At 37.2% G+C, this 16450-nt stretch overlaps 1 protein-coding gene across 2 annotated transcripts in view; it reads right to left on the bottom strand.

Moving 5' to 3' along the window:
- Positions 1-16450, bottom strand: part of negr1 (neuronal growth regulator 1) — a 142551-nt gene that overhangs the window by 76217 nt on the left and 49884 nt on the right. For both annotated transcript variants that reach the window (XM_088425813.1, XM_088425814.1), the window contains exon 3: positions 7525-7650. In XM_088425813.1, the coding sequence (XP_088281939.1) occupies positions 7525-7650 (126 nt within the window). The remainder of the gene's footprint in view (positions 1-7524; positions 7651-16450) is intronic.

Genomic DNA, 16450 nt, shown 5'->3' with positions numbered 1-16450 from the left:
TTCAACTGCCACCTGCCTGGAACCACCCTGAGCTAAAAGAAATGTGTGTCACATGCTATGATGCAAATCATTAAATATAATATATATCACCATTATACATGTTTACAGGAATGGAAGAATGTTTAAAATAAGAATGTTTAGCCAAGTTTATAAACCATTTTAAAACAATATATATTTTTTTCATTTTCATTCATTTTTTTAAAGCTCCACAGAGCAACTAGAATGGCGCAAAAGAGCTGAATGTGACTCTAGAACCACGGGTTGACCCGTGTTCTAAACTGTCCTAGGAGTGACTGTGTGCCCTTTGGTCCAAATGGTGAATGTTTATTGGTTGCCCTCATCACCGATATAAATTGGTCGAATACGCTACCATTTTAGATTTCGCATTTTAACCTAGAAAGTTGGTCAGACACATAAATCCGATGTAAATCGGACCAATTGAACCAATCCTTTGGTAAATATGACCGATCTGTTTTTAGGGTTTAGGCATAATTGCATGCTATAGTGGTAGAAATAGGCTCAGTATTTACACCTACAAAACTTGCAATTTCGTTCACCAGCCACTAATGCAAACAAAGGCACTCAGTTCTTATATAATGGAGTAGGGTCAACTCAAGTTTTCAGCTGGGCACCGTTTTAGTCAACACGGTTGGAAAAGTCACTAATTGTAGCGACAGTAGTGACAGCTTTATCTGAAACCATTGCAAAGCGCAAATCAATCAAGCTCAGTACACTGCAGGTAGGTACTGTGGAGCAGTGAAGACATGTCTGCCCACCGAGGAATTTTGATTATGATTGGCGAGGGCATTGCAGAGATATGTCTTAATCCCCGTTTCTATGTCTTGACAGCCAAATTAATTTCCACAGTTAAATTTATTTTTCTAAGCTGCAATAAAGATATACGCAGTCCTACTTGGGCAGCGTTATGATTGAATGAATGTTGTAGTATCATGCAAAAGACAGAGAAAAATAAAACCAGGAACAATGTACTGAAGTTATCGTCACTACCATGTGGCTGAACTGTCAAAAATAATGTATAGTTTGCGTATATTGTGTTTTATCAATTTAAAAATTGGTATTCAGTTCTCCCTCTTGCATTTTTTTCTACTTCTGTGATCCATTACCATGATTCTATATACTGTATTGATTAAATACTGTTTTGAAATCGAATTTCATTATTCTGATATAGCAGCAAAGAGTGTTCATTACATTATAATTTCTGAATTATGAGACCTTGGCGAGAAAGCAGTAAACAAAACAGATAAAACATTACTAAAAATAAAATATACCAGTGGTAATAGGGGGTAAGAATGAAAAATAAGTCTTCATAGTTGTAATATTAAAGCAAAAGAGGATTTGTTGTGTTTGACACCATGAAGGCATGTTTTGAATAGACACTAACCTGGCAAAAGTAACACTCCAAGCAAAATTAAAGAAATCATAGCAAGGATAATCTTAAATTCACTGCCGACAGTAAGCAATTTTCCACATTGTGAAGTGGCGCTGAACAATTCCTCCGGGCTGCAACGTACAGATAGTACAGGCATTGCTGAGGAATCCATTACACACCACTGAGTACACCCCTCCTCCACCCTTTAACTCATGAAAGGGGTGAGAAGCCCACACTGTTACGCTGGCTTGCGGTGCCTTCCGGGACTTACACCTGGTGTGGGCCAGAAGACATTTTAAGGAAACTGTGTGTTCCTTTGCTGTTGTGTAACCTGGTTGACCCTATGAGACAGCCTGAATCTGGAATGGAAGTGTGCCAGAGTAGAACTAAGCCATGTCAGATTGCACGTGGTGTCACCCGATGACCTGCAAAACTACCCCTGAGTTATTATGTATAACAGGATGGACGGTATGCACAGAAATACAGATTTCCTGAGATGGGCTTAGAAAAAGGAAGTGTGATGAAAGAAAAGGGTAACCATGATTGATTTCTTAGTTCTACATTCGATGTACTGTTTTATAATAATGCATTCTCTGCAGTCCCACTAGTACAGTTTTCTGATTAATTATATGGTTGTGGAATTTGAAAAAAAACAAACAACAAAAGCTGTCAAATCTACCTGTTTTTATCCATCTCAAGGGGCAATCATTTTGCCAATTGCTGTTGACTGAAATGATCCACACAGTTGACACAATATGAGCATTTTTTTTTTTTTTTAACTTTATGTGTGGGGTCCAGCGCTGATTAAAAAATGAAAATCCTTACATGTGTACACGGTTCATATTTTAATTCAAGTATAAACCCAAGTGATCTTTGCAGACAAGTCATCTGCTGTGGGGTGATGTGTAAAATTTTCCAGAGTAAAGATATATCAAGATTTCTCCATCAGCTACTGTCACCCCCATTCGGCATCTTGCATTATCTATCAATGCTAGCAATGACTCCACTGCACTGTGGCCATGTCAAGGTTGACTGCACTGCTGACTGCCAGTTCATTTGTCCTATCAAACAACCCGTGGCCCTCTGCTATTATCAAGGGGGAAAAAAAGATCTGCGGAATTTTAAATTTCAAAGCTCTTTTAATCATCAATTCAGCCACACCAAAATGTGTTTATTAGAGGTAACCACACTCAAGCCAAGTACTCTGGAGTGGAAGCAATACCATCAAGTCCTTCCAGCTCTTTTAGGCTTTCAACATATTGTAAGTAGTTATGTCAAGTGCTAGATTTATCATGCGAGAGTGGCTTCTGGGAATCTTACCAATGTACTTCTGCTAATGGTGTTTCTCATTTATATTCACCTTTAATTTAACCCTATGAGTTGATTTGGAACGTTTTTACCTCAGAAACCCAAAAGATGAACTCCGCGCTTTGAAAAGAAGCAGAAGTTGTTTAGAACTGCTCCCTGAGTCAAATCACAAAATATGTACGATCAAGAAGAAACATGAGCAAGTGACCAAGTCAAAAATTTCAAAATACAACATTCAATTATTTCATTTTAATCTACATTTTTTTTTTTACAGTACAAAATACTACATTAGTTTACCTTGCATACCTAGCTGCACCCATATCACATTACACAACGACTGTAAACAAACGACAAGTGAACATCAACTTTTTTGGCACTCATTGCTATTGATGGGCAGCTATAGAAAAAGCGTAACCTTGTCGGGCTGGTAATGATTGATTTGATGCTGTGCGAGCTAGCGTCACTCCTTGGCGAGCTATTAGTCGATCACGATTGATGTAATAGACACCTCTGGTTTATCCCGTCAGGGTCACTGGTGAGCTGGAGCCCATCCCAGGGCAAGAGCCCTTGTATATCCTCCAATGGTCACCAGTCAATCACAGTGAATATATCAACAAACATTCTCACTTACAAGCGGCCTACATGCATGGATCGGGAACGTGGGACGAAGCGAAAGTAGTGGGAAATAACCCAGGTAAGCCTGAGGTATATTGCAATGTACATTACTGTTGAGAGAGAAAAAAGACCCCGAAACTTCATTTTGTTAGAATAATCATCTCTTAAAAATAGTTTATGATCAAAATTCAGTGAGTGCTCGAAACGTATTTGTATCTCAACAGACAGGCTTGTAAAAGAGCAAAAAAAATTCAAAATAAATAATCGCAGGGGGAATATAAATTTGACAGTCAGTCAGGCCAATTTATCATTCTGTCAAACTTCACTGAATGGTGCAGCAGAAGTATCTAGAGTGTGAAACAGACCCGCTTCCACCGATAATGGTTCAGTGTTGAAGCCAGAAAATAATGCCAGCCAAATGTCGACATATTTGTGACTATAAAAAGGCCTTTCAGCAGCTTTCACTTGTAAAAGTGATGTGACTGGCCAAAGAGTCTTTACTTCAATGTTAAGGACAAAGTGTTTTATACAGTTTATTTATAATATATATATATATATATATATATATATATATATATATATATATATATAATTTTTTTTTTTTTTTTTTTTAATTGTTTACCAACTGCAATATCCTCTCTTTAAAAAACTGAACAACATTATATTAATAGAAAATGGATTGATGGATATTACCAACAGAATACTGTACTGCAGAGTTAAGTAGCAGTTCCAACTAGGAATCAATACTTTGATAGTATGCTGTCTCCGGTGTTTTAACTGCAAATAATATATACAATCATGAATTTATACATTCAATCATATATTCTGTCTACTGTAAATCAAATTTACACATCACAGACTTTTATACAAGATTTTATTCAATTTAAACTTAAAAAGTATATTTTTTATAATTTTTTTAAAACTCTTTTTGAGCACAGCCATTGATTCACATCGTTTCAGTTCTATTTAATAGTTGTTCCATAAACTGACTCTTTGAACACAGATTTGCTTGACCTCTGGGAAAAACAAGCAGATTAACCGCACTGGACTATAAGCAGCAGGGCTCAAATCATGATGAAAAAGTCGCGGCGTATAGTCCGAAAAATATGGTATGTGTGTGCGTGTGTGTGGGTGTGACACTTTTTCCAGTGGGCACTTGTAACCAAGACAAACATTTCCCTACCCTCTGCTTGCACATTCACGTCTCCTACATAAACTTGTGAAAGGGAAGTATTCCACATAGCCAACGGATTTTATGGCCTTCCAGTAAAGGGATATTAGCCTATTACAACCTTTCAGTGGTCCCACATCCTTTGGACGAATTGACCATGCTACAATAGTCAACTCAAAGATCCAATGGCTAATGGCTTCGTTTGTGATATGCTTGGAGACAGCCTGTGATTACATCCAGGCCTGCACCCTTTCATTCGACCAGCATATCATTTTCTTCCTCGGCAGACTTCAAAGAGTGGACACTTCAAAGCGGGTAGAGTGACTGCCACTCGGACTCCCAGGATGGCTCTTTTGATCAGCTTCCGAAAACTCTGCTAACACAATCAGCCAGGCTCACCAGAGAGGAGGATTTCACAGTCAAAAGATAAATGCAGTCATCCTCACAGCCATCAGATAGGCACAGCCGGCTGTAATCCATTAATATGAAAATTAGAGGTGAGTTGGAGGTTTTTTTTGAGGGCCTTACAGTTATGATGATTTCATCATTAAATAAATATGAAAAAATGGTCTAAATACCGATGGCAAATTTACAGCACTGTATTTTCATGGTTGCCACATAAAACGCCACCTGTTTTGAAAAATGATATTTGACTTTGCTCATGGCCTTTCTCTTTATAAAAGAAGAAAAAAGTCGTCAATATTTGAGACGAACCCAGTTTAAAGGTCAAGTTCAATTCCAGCATGTTTCCAAATATCTCTGCCTTGGGATTATTTTCTTGTTTTCAGAGGAAGAAAAGCATTTCTGAGAGATGTCCTAACTCCTCATTGGTTGTCCTTTTGCGGGGACACCAGGCTGCCAAAATTTTTTGTCGAAAGCTGAAGCTTTGAAAAATTATTCAATGATCATGACATTTCTGTTTAAATACTTATTCTTCTGACTTCAGGCCATATTTTTCTCTTAGGCGTATTGATTACAAATATCTTAAAAGATGGCAATGTAGTCATAACCATGGTTGATACAAAATATTGATATTATGAGTCATTGCCTCACAATAGTAAGCACTCTCTGAAGGTCTTAATGATGGATGTGAAAGAAGGTTGTTTCTCTGTATTGTCTATTTTTCTGTTAGACATCACGGTTTTTTTGTTATTTCCTACAATCCAATCCGACCATTGTCTTTACCACTAATCCTCACAGGGGATATGGGTTTGATGGAGCCTTTCCCAACTAATTTTTGGCGAGAGACAGGGTACATCCTGAAATGGTCCCATGCCATGCCAGAAAAGATCAACTATATTCACAAGCATTCAATGGACAATTTACAGTCATCAATACCTAATAAATGATTGACCTCCAGCTTGAGAAGGTTTAGATAGGCCCACAAATGTTACGCTTCAATCATAATGCTTAAATCATATTGACAAATGACAAAAAAGGTTTGCGTGTAAGCCCGGTTTATGTCAAACAGATGTTTATTTTTATGTATACATTGCAAGAGGTTTTATCAGTGGAAAGCAGAAGTGCCCAACTTTTTTTGACCCAAGATCTACTTCTCAAAAAAGTCGACCTCCTGACATCGAGCAGTTGAATGTCTACGTCGCAAATCCACACATCTTTTCCACCCTGTATAACACATTTCTAGTCGTAAAATCAGTGCTCCGCACGTACGTGAACGCATGCACTCACGCACAGCCAAGCATAAGAAAAATAAACCAGTTACAAGACAGGTAGATCCCGGAGTTTGAAACAAAAAAGAAAATCATTGACTGCCTTAGTGGGAGACTTGACATTGGGAGGTGTTGGTAAGGACATACTTTTGTAGTTGATAAAGCCATTTCGGCAGGAATGTTCCAATTGTGCCTTGTTTATGCCATTTAAAAATGCCGCTCAAGATTGTCGTTCTTCACCAATGACATTGTTGCATTGCACTCAAATAAACTTTGAATGGCCATTAATGATAACACTTGGTTACTTAATGAATCCTAGCACTAATTGCATGTGACAGATGACCGCTGTCAACTTCCTGTTATACAGGTCAAATCACACAGTAAATTCAAGGTGACAACATATTTTTTTAAACTTTAATTTGCGCTAGATTATAAGGCACGGTTTCAATGAACAGGTCTGTTGAGGAAGTTGCCTTAGGACAGGCGGATTCAAGTGTAAGGTGCACCAGATTTTAGAGTGAATAACTGCTCATTAAAGGAAACAAACCAGGAAAGCAAAATTGATTTAACTCCAATTTGGCATCTGAACATAAGGGTTAGAATTAAAAAAATGAAAGGAATCTAGTTGTGCCTTGTCATACAAAAAAATGTTACATTTTCCTTTTAATACATTTTTGTGAATGCCAAACTGATGTGAGCACGCTGTAATGTACACTAGTGTCGCATTATGTACAGGTACCGATACTGTACTGTATATTTTAGCCATAAAATATCCAATTTCAAAAAGATTTGGGCAAGTGTGGTTGTATCTACTGAAATTGATCAAATCATTTTACACAATTTTAGCATCACAAATTCTTTGCACATCCGGTTTAATCAGGGTCTTGTTGCGCTAATCCACAAAATTGTAATATTTTTATATATTTTAAATATTTGCCTTATCATTTTGTGACTTGTACTCTGGAGGGACGCATTGTCCGAAAAATACTATGTGTATATATACAAGGAAAGGAGCTGTTTTTTTTTTTACTTTACATTATGTCTGTTTTTATGAACAGCAACGCCATTTCAGGACTTGACTTTGTGCATTGCGATGCATGATGCATTGCACTCAATTATTTTTACATCTAGTGCCATCCACACCCCTTCACTCATGGATCCAGTCAACCACACTACTCGCATCTTTCATCTCAGCCCCTTTCTCCCTTCCATGTCTCAATGCACAGCAAAACTACCAGCCATCTCTCCTCAGTCTTTCACCTATTGATCCCAACCATGCTTCCTCATTTCCTCTGAAGGTGCATCCATCCAAATAGCCGTGAATCCACCCATTCATTAGCATGAGTATGCGTGAGGTGACGTGAACTTACCTAATGGGGTTATGTGTCTCCAGGAAATGGCTGGCTCAGGTTTCCCGCTGGCCGTACAGATGAGCGACACGTTGCTGCCCTCGTTTACCGAGATGTCAGAGGAAATGTCATATATCTTGGGAGGAACTGTAAGGGGCGGGAAATAAAATATTAATTTAAAACATATGAAATATATGATCATAAATGTATTAGGACAGAAACAACGTTTAATGAATATAAGTGGTTATCATCATGGGCAGTAGAGAGACTGAATTCTCAATAAGAACAAATTCATAATTTTTGTATTGATTGCACTGTTTATAATAATCTATATAATAATCTATCAAACGAGCGGAGATAAGAAAAATGCTATTGAAGTATTGATTTCAATTTTGAACTGCTATTTAACTAACAGTATTCTGTTAGTGTTGAAAATATCCATCCATTTTCTATGAATATGTTGGGACTATACTATTCAGTCTGTTAAAGAGAGGATGTTGCTGCTGGCAGACAATTACAAAAAAAATAAATAACAACAACAAAAAAAAGGTTAATCTGGGTTCTGAATCCAGTGTGTGCTTGTATATGGTAAAATAAATAGGAGTCCTTCAAAACACTGATTTAACAGAATCTGTTTATTTGCTTTTGTGAGACTTTGAGCCTACAAACTATGTGAAATATTTTACAGGCCTGCAGTGCTAAGAACTCTGACTTCAACCCACTCCAAAATTGTTTGGTAAACAAAATTATATTAACTATCCGGTATACTGCGCTGTAAAAACTAAGATGTTGGCAGAGGCTCGAAAGTCTGCTCAGAGGGCTTAAGGTAATGATCCAAAACAATTACAAGAAAAGTATGAAGTAACTTCTATTGAAGGAAATGATTGTCAATTACTTCCGGCATCAAATCATAATAGTCAAGGTTCTGAGATGATGATCAACACCCATGGACGCAAATCAAAATATTGTCTATTGCATGACAAATTTGAATTAGGCATTTGTGTGGACAAACAGAACACCAGTAGAGGCTTATGAGATTCCTTTTTTTTAACAGAACAATTTGATTGATGAAAATTGAAGAATTGTGCCATACCAAACTCAACAGTGCTATAAAGTAATCCACCATTAAAAAACCTTCTTGAATCTACTCAAAGATAATCCAATGCAAAGATCAGAACACCTTTCACAGAATTCCCCTTTCGATAAACATCATATGCATCGAAATTGCTGTTGGACAAGATTTCTGGATGATTCATCACCAAAATAATCAATATGTGGTGCCATTCTTGGGATAGAGGAATTATGAAACATCAAAGAGTCCAGCCCATCTTCATGCAAATTAGCAGCAATGATATATTCCTTTTTTGTGGTATAAGATCAGAAACAGATCTACATCAAAGTGAGATGAAATTGCTGGTGGACAATTTGCTGGAATGGACCTGTGTTGAATCTTGGTTATTACCTGGCGCAGTCTTGTGTTTACTTGCTGTAGGATGTGACTGTTGACACAGCTTCTAAGTGTCTGATAGCACAAAATTGAAAATGTTCGATTTATCTACTGATGCTATCGCATCTTTGGAAGAACTACTTGGTTTTTCAAACAAACTGACGAAGACTTGCACTACAGTGTTAAACACATCATTTATCCAATGCAAAATTGCACAACTGCACAATTATTTGTTTTCTACATTAAAATATGTCTGAACTGCAGATATGATCACGTTTATATGACACAAGCTTCAACATTAGCTTTTTGTGACCACTATTATCATTACTCCATTGTATTGTCTTCGTATTGGCTGTTTACGGATTTTGTTACCAAGTTGTGTGGGATAAACCACATATGTTTTCATCTTGAAATATCTGTGAATTTGGCAATATTTGGTTTCTCTCCCATTTACATGTTTCCTTCAACATAGGTTGTGCTTTTACAGATTATGCAAAGGCAATAGCGATCTGCTACATGTCAAATTATCCAGTGTGAAGATGTGACTAATAAAATATTCTGTTTAAAATAAAAGATGCTGTTGCTTTGTGTTTTCTATTATTCTGAAATGAAACATCATCTTCAAAGTTCCATAATCCCCAATATAATTGATGTGGATTTCTTTTCACTTCTTTCAATTGTAATATCAAGGGTACCGATATAACTAACCACACAGATACGTTAAGAGTGTGACCCTTTGCATCGAATATTTTACCCAAGACAAAGTTTCTGTCAACAATGCTTTTTATAACAAACAAAACTACAGATCAGTTATTTCTAGTGCAAAAACTCTTTTATGAATACCAATACAATATCAAATACAGTGATATTTACTCTCCTAAACAAAATTGCAATCTTATCATTCTGTTTTTCAGCATACACTACTTGTTTCTTCACATGCTAATTCATTAACAACACAATGATTGTGATGTTTTCCCATTCGCCTCTAATTTCTCCTCCTCTAACCCTGTGGGAGGTGCAGAGAGCGAGGTGCCAAAGCTGATCCAGCCAGCTTCTCTCTCTCCTGTCGGACTCAGCGGGTGAAAAAAGTAAGCATCTAATGATGCCACCTTGAATTACAGAAATGCTTACAGCTGCACTAACAGAATGCATGGGTATTCTTCTACAGCTGCAAGGTGGGTTACACGCAACCGAGCTCCTCTCTGGATTCCGACAGAGGCTTTTTTCCACCAAATACACCACTCCATTACGGCCTGAACATAGTGCCAACCCATTTTACAATTAGAGTAGAAGAGACAACTGGCTACTTGGTTTAATTGACCTCTCAGTGCAAGGAAGAGATGAGTTGTTATTCACATTCTGAACCAGAACAATAAAGACAGAGTCCTGCTATAGCTGTCCTTGTGCTTATCCATGCTAAACATAATGGAGTATAATGGTCTTTCTAACACCACGAGACAAACCGATCTGAGTGTAGATCATTTATACATCAATAATTGCAGCACTAAAATAGTAGTGTGGGGAGCTTTGAGTTTTACGTTTAAGACCAACTAATTAGATATTGCTCTAAGGCTTTGCTTAATTGATGTATATGAATTATAACATACCTGCATAAACGATACCACTGTGTCGGTTGTAAAATACACCTCAGTAATGAGACAGCTATTCCTAAAGGTGTTCACAACTAACACTGCAGCACAAAGGACCAACTTCTAATTTGTTAATTACGTGGCACATCCTGAAAGTAAACATACACGCTGACAGATTATATTACACATAGGGATTAACTATTTTTGTAGGCAGTAGGCACAGCTCAATGGTAGTTGTTTAATTCAGGGTACAAGCAAAAAACTCTGAATATTTGTCGCAGGTTGGGGGTTGTTGATGTGGTGGCGGCACAAAGGTAGACCTAAGTGCAGGGCAAAAAGACGGGAGTACACGCGTACTTTCTATCTATCTAAATTATGTCCCTGAAAAAAGATCAGAAATCAATTTATAGTCATTTTAATAACACTGCTCAGTTGTCACCGTCATGCTCAAATCAGTGGAAATAATAAAGGGTTTGAAAGGATTTTGGAAAAAAAAAAAAAAAACATTATCTGCCATATGTATTTGTCCATTCAAGTCTGTACAATAAGTGCGTAACAATCACATAATTCTTGGTGTCAACTAACATCAATTCAGTTGTGATTGTCTGCAGCAAAACATGTTAAACAATGAAGTGACTATACAAAGATTCATGGTAAAGCTGAAAAGCATATATATGTATATTTTTTTTAATTAATTTTCCATCCAACCCGGCAACAATATTGGCAGACTAAATGCAAGAGTGGATGGAATGGCAGAAGCCAGGATACAACCCTTCTCATCCTTTATTGCTTGGCATCTCATATTCCTTCTGCTTGTGGCTAAGACATTGCCTTGATGAATAAAGAATGGTGGCAGAGAGCAAATGACTTAAGACACAAATACATTCCAAGCAAGTGCACATTGACTTATGAGCATTATTCCATAATGGAATCATTATCAAAGATGAATTCGGCGATTCACCCTCCTAATGTTCCACAGAAATTAGCCTGAGGGAGTAATGATTGCGTGTGATAGTGTGGTACAGTGGGATATCAAGTATGTCAGCAGACACGTAAGCCTCGGTTTTAACGCATGATTTCATGTGTATGAAAATGGTTCATTTCCTCTACAGAAATTTACAACAACTCTTGTCACGCATAGGCATTTGAGATCTGAACGGTTGCCGCTAGAACAGTGTCATTATTTCCAGTCCCACTGAATATAGAAGTCTTTGTACTGCCTTTATTAACAGAAAGTGATTTTGCTATGGCAAAAATAAAGCCAACAAATTGTGAATACGCAAAAAGCAAAACAAAAACAAAAAGGACATAAAAAAGCCAGGTTTTTTGTAATATTATTTACAAATGATCAGCATAAAATTCGGTCATAATTTATTGTTGTAAAAACAAGACAAGCCTTTGTGTATCTGATGCACTGACTATTTATTTCAGTTGGGGTTACTGATGCCAATAACATTACAATATACTCTGCTGTGATTTTTTTGCGCAATGGGGATTCATGAATTAAAAAAAAAAACATCAACTGATGAAAATGAACATTCTGAAATACCATGAGCGGCACTTCAATGGGTTAGCAGAGCTGAGCATGTAATTCAAAGATATGCTATCGCCCACTAAGTGACATTACTTTCTAATTTATTCATGCTAATCTTTCAGCCTCGGCATCATGCTTGGATAAACACAAGTCCTCTACTCTTGCAATATTTTTTACATCCTCAAAATCCTGGTTATTTTCAACCAGCAGGACACCAACAGAAAAGCATAAAAATAAATATAATTTAAATATAAACTTAAGATACGCTTATTTTCATTTAGAAAAAAAAAAATCCACCTGGGTCCACCCAGCAATGGCTTGGCAGAAGAGATCCTCTCTTGATATCTGATGGTGTATGTGCATGTGTGTATGTGTGTGTAAAATCAATGATCTGATGGCAGGACAAAAGCTTCATCTCCATATGTCACGGAACAGAATGCAACACTGAAAGGTCAGAGTTCAGCGTTTTAAAGCCCTGGTCATGATTAATGTGGAGGGAGGTTTTGCCAGCCTGCTTCATGCAGTCATATGAAAGAACTCCTCACAGTAGGTGGTGGATTCTGCTCTTTAACAAGGTCTCTTCTACTCAGTCAATGGAGTGTGTTAACAGTCGCTGCAGTAATGATAAGAGGTGTAGAATTATGCCCACAATTCCAAATCAAAAAAGGGTTACTACATGTACAAAGGTTGCCAAAGGAATTATTATTTAGCCCTAAAAAAAATTGTTAGCATGCTGCTAGTACTTGGCGTTAGAATAGAAAGGTTACTATATAGACTACATGGTATTCGCATTACGTCGCCAAACCAGGCCAATCGACTCGGTGACTACATTGTGGGGCTAACAATCGTAATGTAAAAGATAAGGCACTTTGATGTTTCTAATACTTTACTTCAATTATATGTTTTTCTCACTAACCACTTTACAATGTTACACACATGCACTATTAACAGGTGTAGCAGTAAACAAGAATGTGAACAGAAGCTTCTTTAGAATACCTCTTTTGAAACGACGAATATTAATGTCAAATTAAATCAAATTAAATTTGTATAGCCCCAATCACCGAAGTCTCAAGGGCTTCACAGGTGAAAAGAGATCATATCGAGACTTCCTTTGCAAAAAAGAAGACGTACAGAAACAGGTTTTCGTTATAGGTACACAACAATATCCCCTGCTCAAAACTCCCAAAAGGTGAAGGAAAAACTCAAAAAACCCAATTTGGGGAAAATCAGAAACCTTCAGAAGGGACCACAGATGGGAGGAGCCGCCTTCCAGGCTCAACAGGTTGGAGTGGATGCTGCATGTACCAATTATTGAGCAGAAGAAGAGTGTGACCATAGAAGAAACACATTCACTGTAAGGAAAGGTTTACGACAAAGTATATCGAAGTTTGGTCTGACCATTTTTTATTGGTAAGTGATCCATCCTTAAGGGCTCTACTTTCCTCTGCTACCAGCTCAAAACTTGAAATTGTGGTCAAGGTTTATGAAAAAAAGTAATTAGTCAACAATGTTACTGTAGTCAACATGTTTTTTAGGCTACTTGTAGCTTATTCATCTCAGGGAACTTTTTAACCTGGTCTCAAAACAATACAAGAGTCCTAGTCTCTAATATTATTACACAAATAACACATCTTACCTGAAAACATATGCGAATGTTGTCATGAAATCTTGACATATAATAAAGTTTAATGCATATGCTCTAAGGACTGCTGATCTAAAGTGTTCATTGTTGTTTTCAGAATTAAATTTACAGAAATAGAAGTGTGACATTTTCCATAATAAAAGAACATTTGATTTCAAGTTGTAAACATAACGGGGAGCAACAATGACACACTGTACATTAGCACGACACAATTGGCACTGACCCACGAGATCGTGTCAGCCTGTGACGTCAGTGAATAATATTGGAAGAAATAATAACAATACGTAATCTTATTTACAACTTCATATCTACCTACAGTTGAAATAGAAAAACATTTTGGTAAAAATATATGCGTGTTGCAGCATTACGAGCCCCGCCATCCAGTATATCCGCATTTTATTCACGTCCGTATCTTCTTTCTGTAGTGTCTTCCTTGACATACACTATGCATTTCTAAGATTAAGATTAAAAGTGTGATATGGTTCAACGTAGCTTATCAGTTGTATTTGGAAGCATTTTGCAGTGTATGGAGGCAGTCTTGCTCACACCTGATTTCACACTTGAGGCACATGTCCAAGGTTGGCCCGAAAAATAATTCTATCCATGAAAAAATGCATTAAAAGTGCTTATTATCCAAATGAAAATGTCTGTTATTGCTTAACACTGTAGTTCTTGGTCAGACTTGTGGACGCTGAAATGCAACTTCATTAATTACAATTTAAACATGATTGATTTGCTTTAGTCTATATCCATTACTTTTTTTCCCACACATACAAAACCTTGTTTCCATACAACTGTGATGTTTAATTCGGAATCCCAATTTGCTGAGGGAAGCTATTTTTCAATGACTTTTAGGAAGAGAAACTCTCAACTCGAAAGCCTCCAAATGCTTTTGGCATCTATGACAAGCGCCATAGAAAAACAAATCTCGCTTGGGCTTCTGGTAGCCTCCCCGATTAGGGCAACGTGTGAAACCGTCCTTGCTCATCCACTGATAATGACATTAAACCATTTTAATAAATGATTCATGTAGATCTCTAATTAGATTTTGGGTCGCAATGAATCTTCATTTTTAAAGTTTAAACATATCTTTGCCTTGCTGGTCTCTGTTCTGATTCACGTTACAAGGTGATGAGTCATAAAGTACGCCATAAGAACTACTGTGGCTATGGTAGTATCCTATACATTGCATTTTTAAGGATTTTACAAATACCCATGGATACTTTTATTTCAGTGTCAACTGCCACTTTCATTCTCTGATGGCGCACATTATCGACCGCGATCGTGTCTGAATAACACACGTGCACTACAGAGCAATCTGGTCCCACTGAGGTGTTTTGAAAGGCCAAAGTCATGAATATTCAATACATTGCTCATTATGAAGAACCCTGAGCTTGTGCTTTACAGAATACAGATGTCATACCATCCCGTTTGTTTAGAGTAGAGCCTCTCTTTGGACTTGTTCACTGATTTTTCTTGATCTTCATAAAAACGGCAACCATCAGCAAATTTGATCTTGTTAAATATGTCATTTCAATCATTTGTCCATGTTTTTGGATTAAAATTTTTAGCCATCCATCGGCAATGGTCGAGTATTATAAGTGATAGTCGCCAAGGCATGCTCGCAACTTATGATCGGGCCAACGGATGAATTTGTGGGATGATACAATTGGGAGTCTCCTACTGCTGCTGGTCAGTCTGTATTCAGCATGATACATGCAGTAGTGCTGCAGGGAGAGGGAGCACAGCCTGTGATATTTATCTACCCAATTAAGGCCAGTGTTTCTCATAGATGTCTGCCAATGCTTCACCCCCTAAAAATCTGTTTCACCGCAAATCTAATTGTGATAAAGTGTATGATAAACAAAGCCTGAGGACTGTTGACTGTGCTTTAATCCACACAGTGGAAACAAAACTTACCCAACTTGGCTACAAAAGAAAATGTTTCCCACAAAGCAGGAAGCAAACTATTGTCTGAAGAATATATTTACTCAAAAACAATGTAGTGCAGAAAATAGTTCTAGTTTTTTAGCCTTTTTTGAAAAGTCCCGTGATGAAAATATCTTTCAGCGATTCACACTCATAATGACTACATGGCTAATGAATGAAGGATTTATATACTATTTTCTTATTTGTCAGTACAAGTGCTGTAACGCTAGTGGTGTTCTAAAGAAGAAGAAAAAAATTGCGATAGGCTAACTCCTTGCTGACCTCTGCTTTGGCACAGTTCATCTGGGAAGCTTTAATCTGCTACGGATATTGGTGTGATAGCAGGAGCTCAAAACGTTGAGAGAGTTACTGCTCCAACTTGATTACATTTAGATTGAATACAACCTATCAAAAGACAAATGCACTCTGCACGAAGCCTTGGATTTCAAAACCCAAATTAGCGGTCACTTTTCACTTACTATTCAACCACTGAATCTTAAACTCATTTGAATCAGTTATTTTGCTGAAAAACATGTCATACTCCAACAAATGAAAAATACAATTTGATCATAAGGGTAAATAGGGTGCTCATCTACACCATAAGTTTTTGTACAAAATTTTCCGCACTATTAGGCGCACTTAAATTTTCTCAAAAACTGACAGTATGCTTTATAATCCGGTGTGCAGGATTTTCAACCTCCGTATTTCAGCTATACGTTTTTTATCTACAACTACAGTTTTATAACATCCTGTTTGAGATTTTGTGATGCTGTACATGCTCCAATTTTGAAGCAATTTATACATAA

Source organism: Hippichthys cyanospilos, chromosome 10, assembly GCF_059441005.1.
Source record: "Hippichthys cyanospilos isolate Australia breed blue-spotted pipefish chromosome 10, RoL_Hcya_1.0, whole genome shotgun sequence".
NCBI classification, from domain to species: Eukaryota; Metazoa; Chordata; class Actinopteri; order Syngnathiformes; family Syngnathidae; genus Hippichthys; species Hippichthys cyanospilos.
Note: the sequence above shows the minus strand (reverse complement) of the source record. Positions and strands in the feature narration are given on the sequence as shown.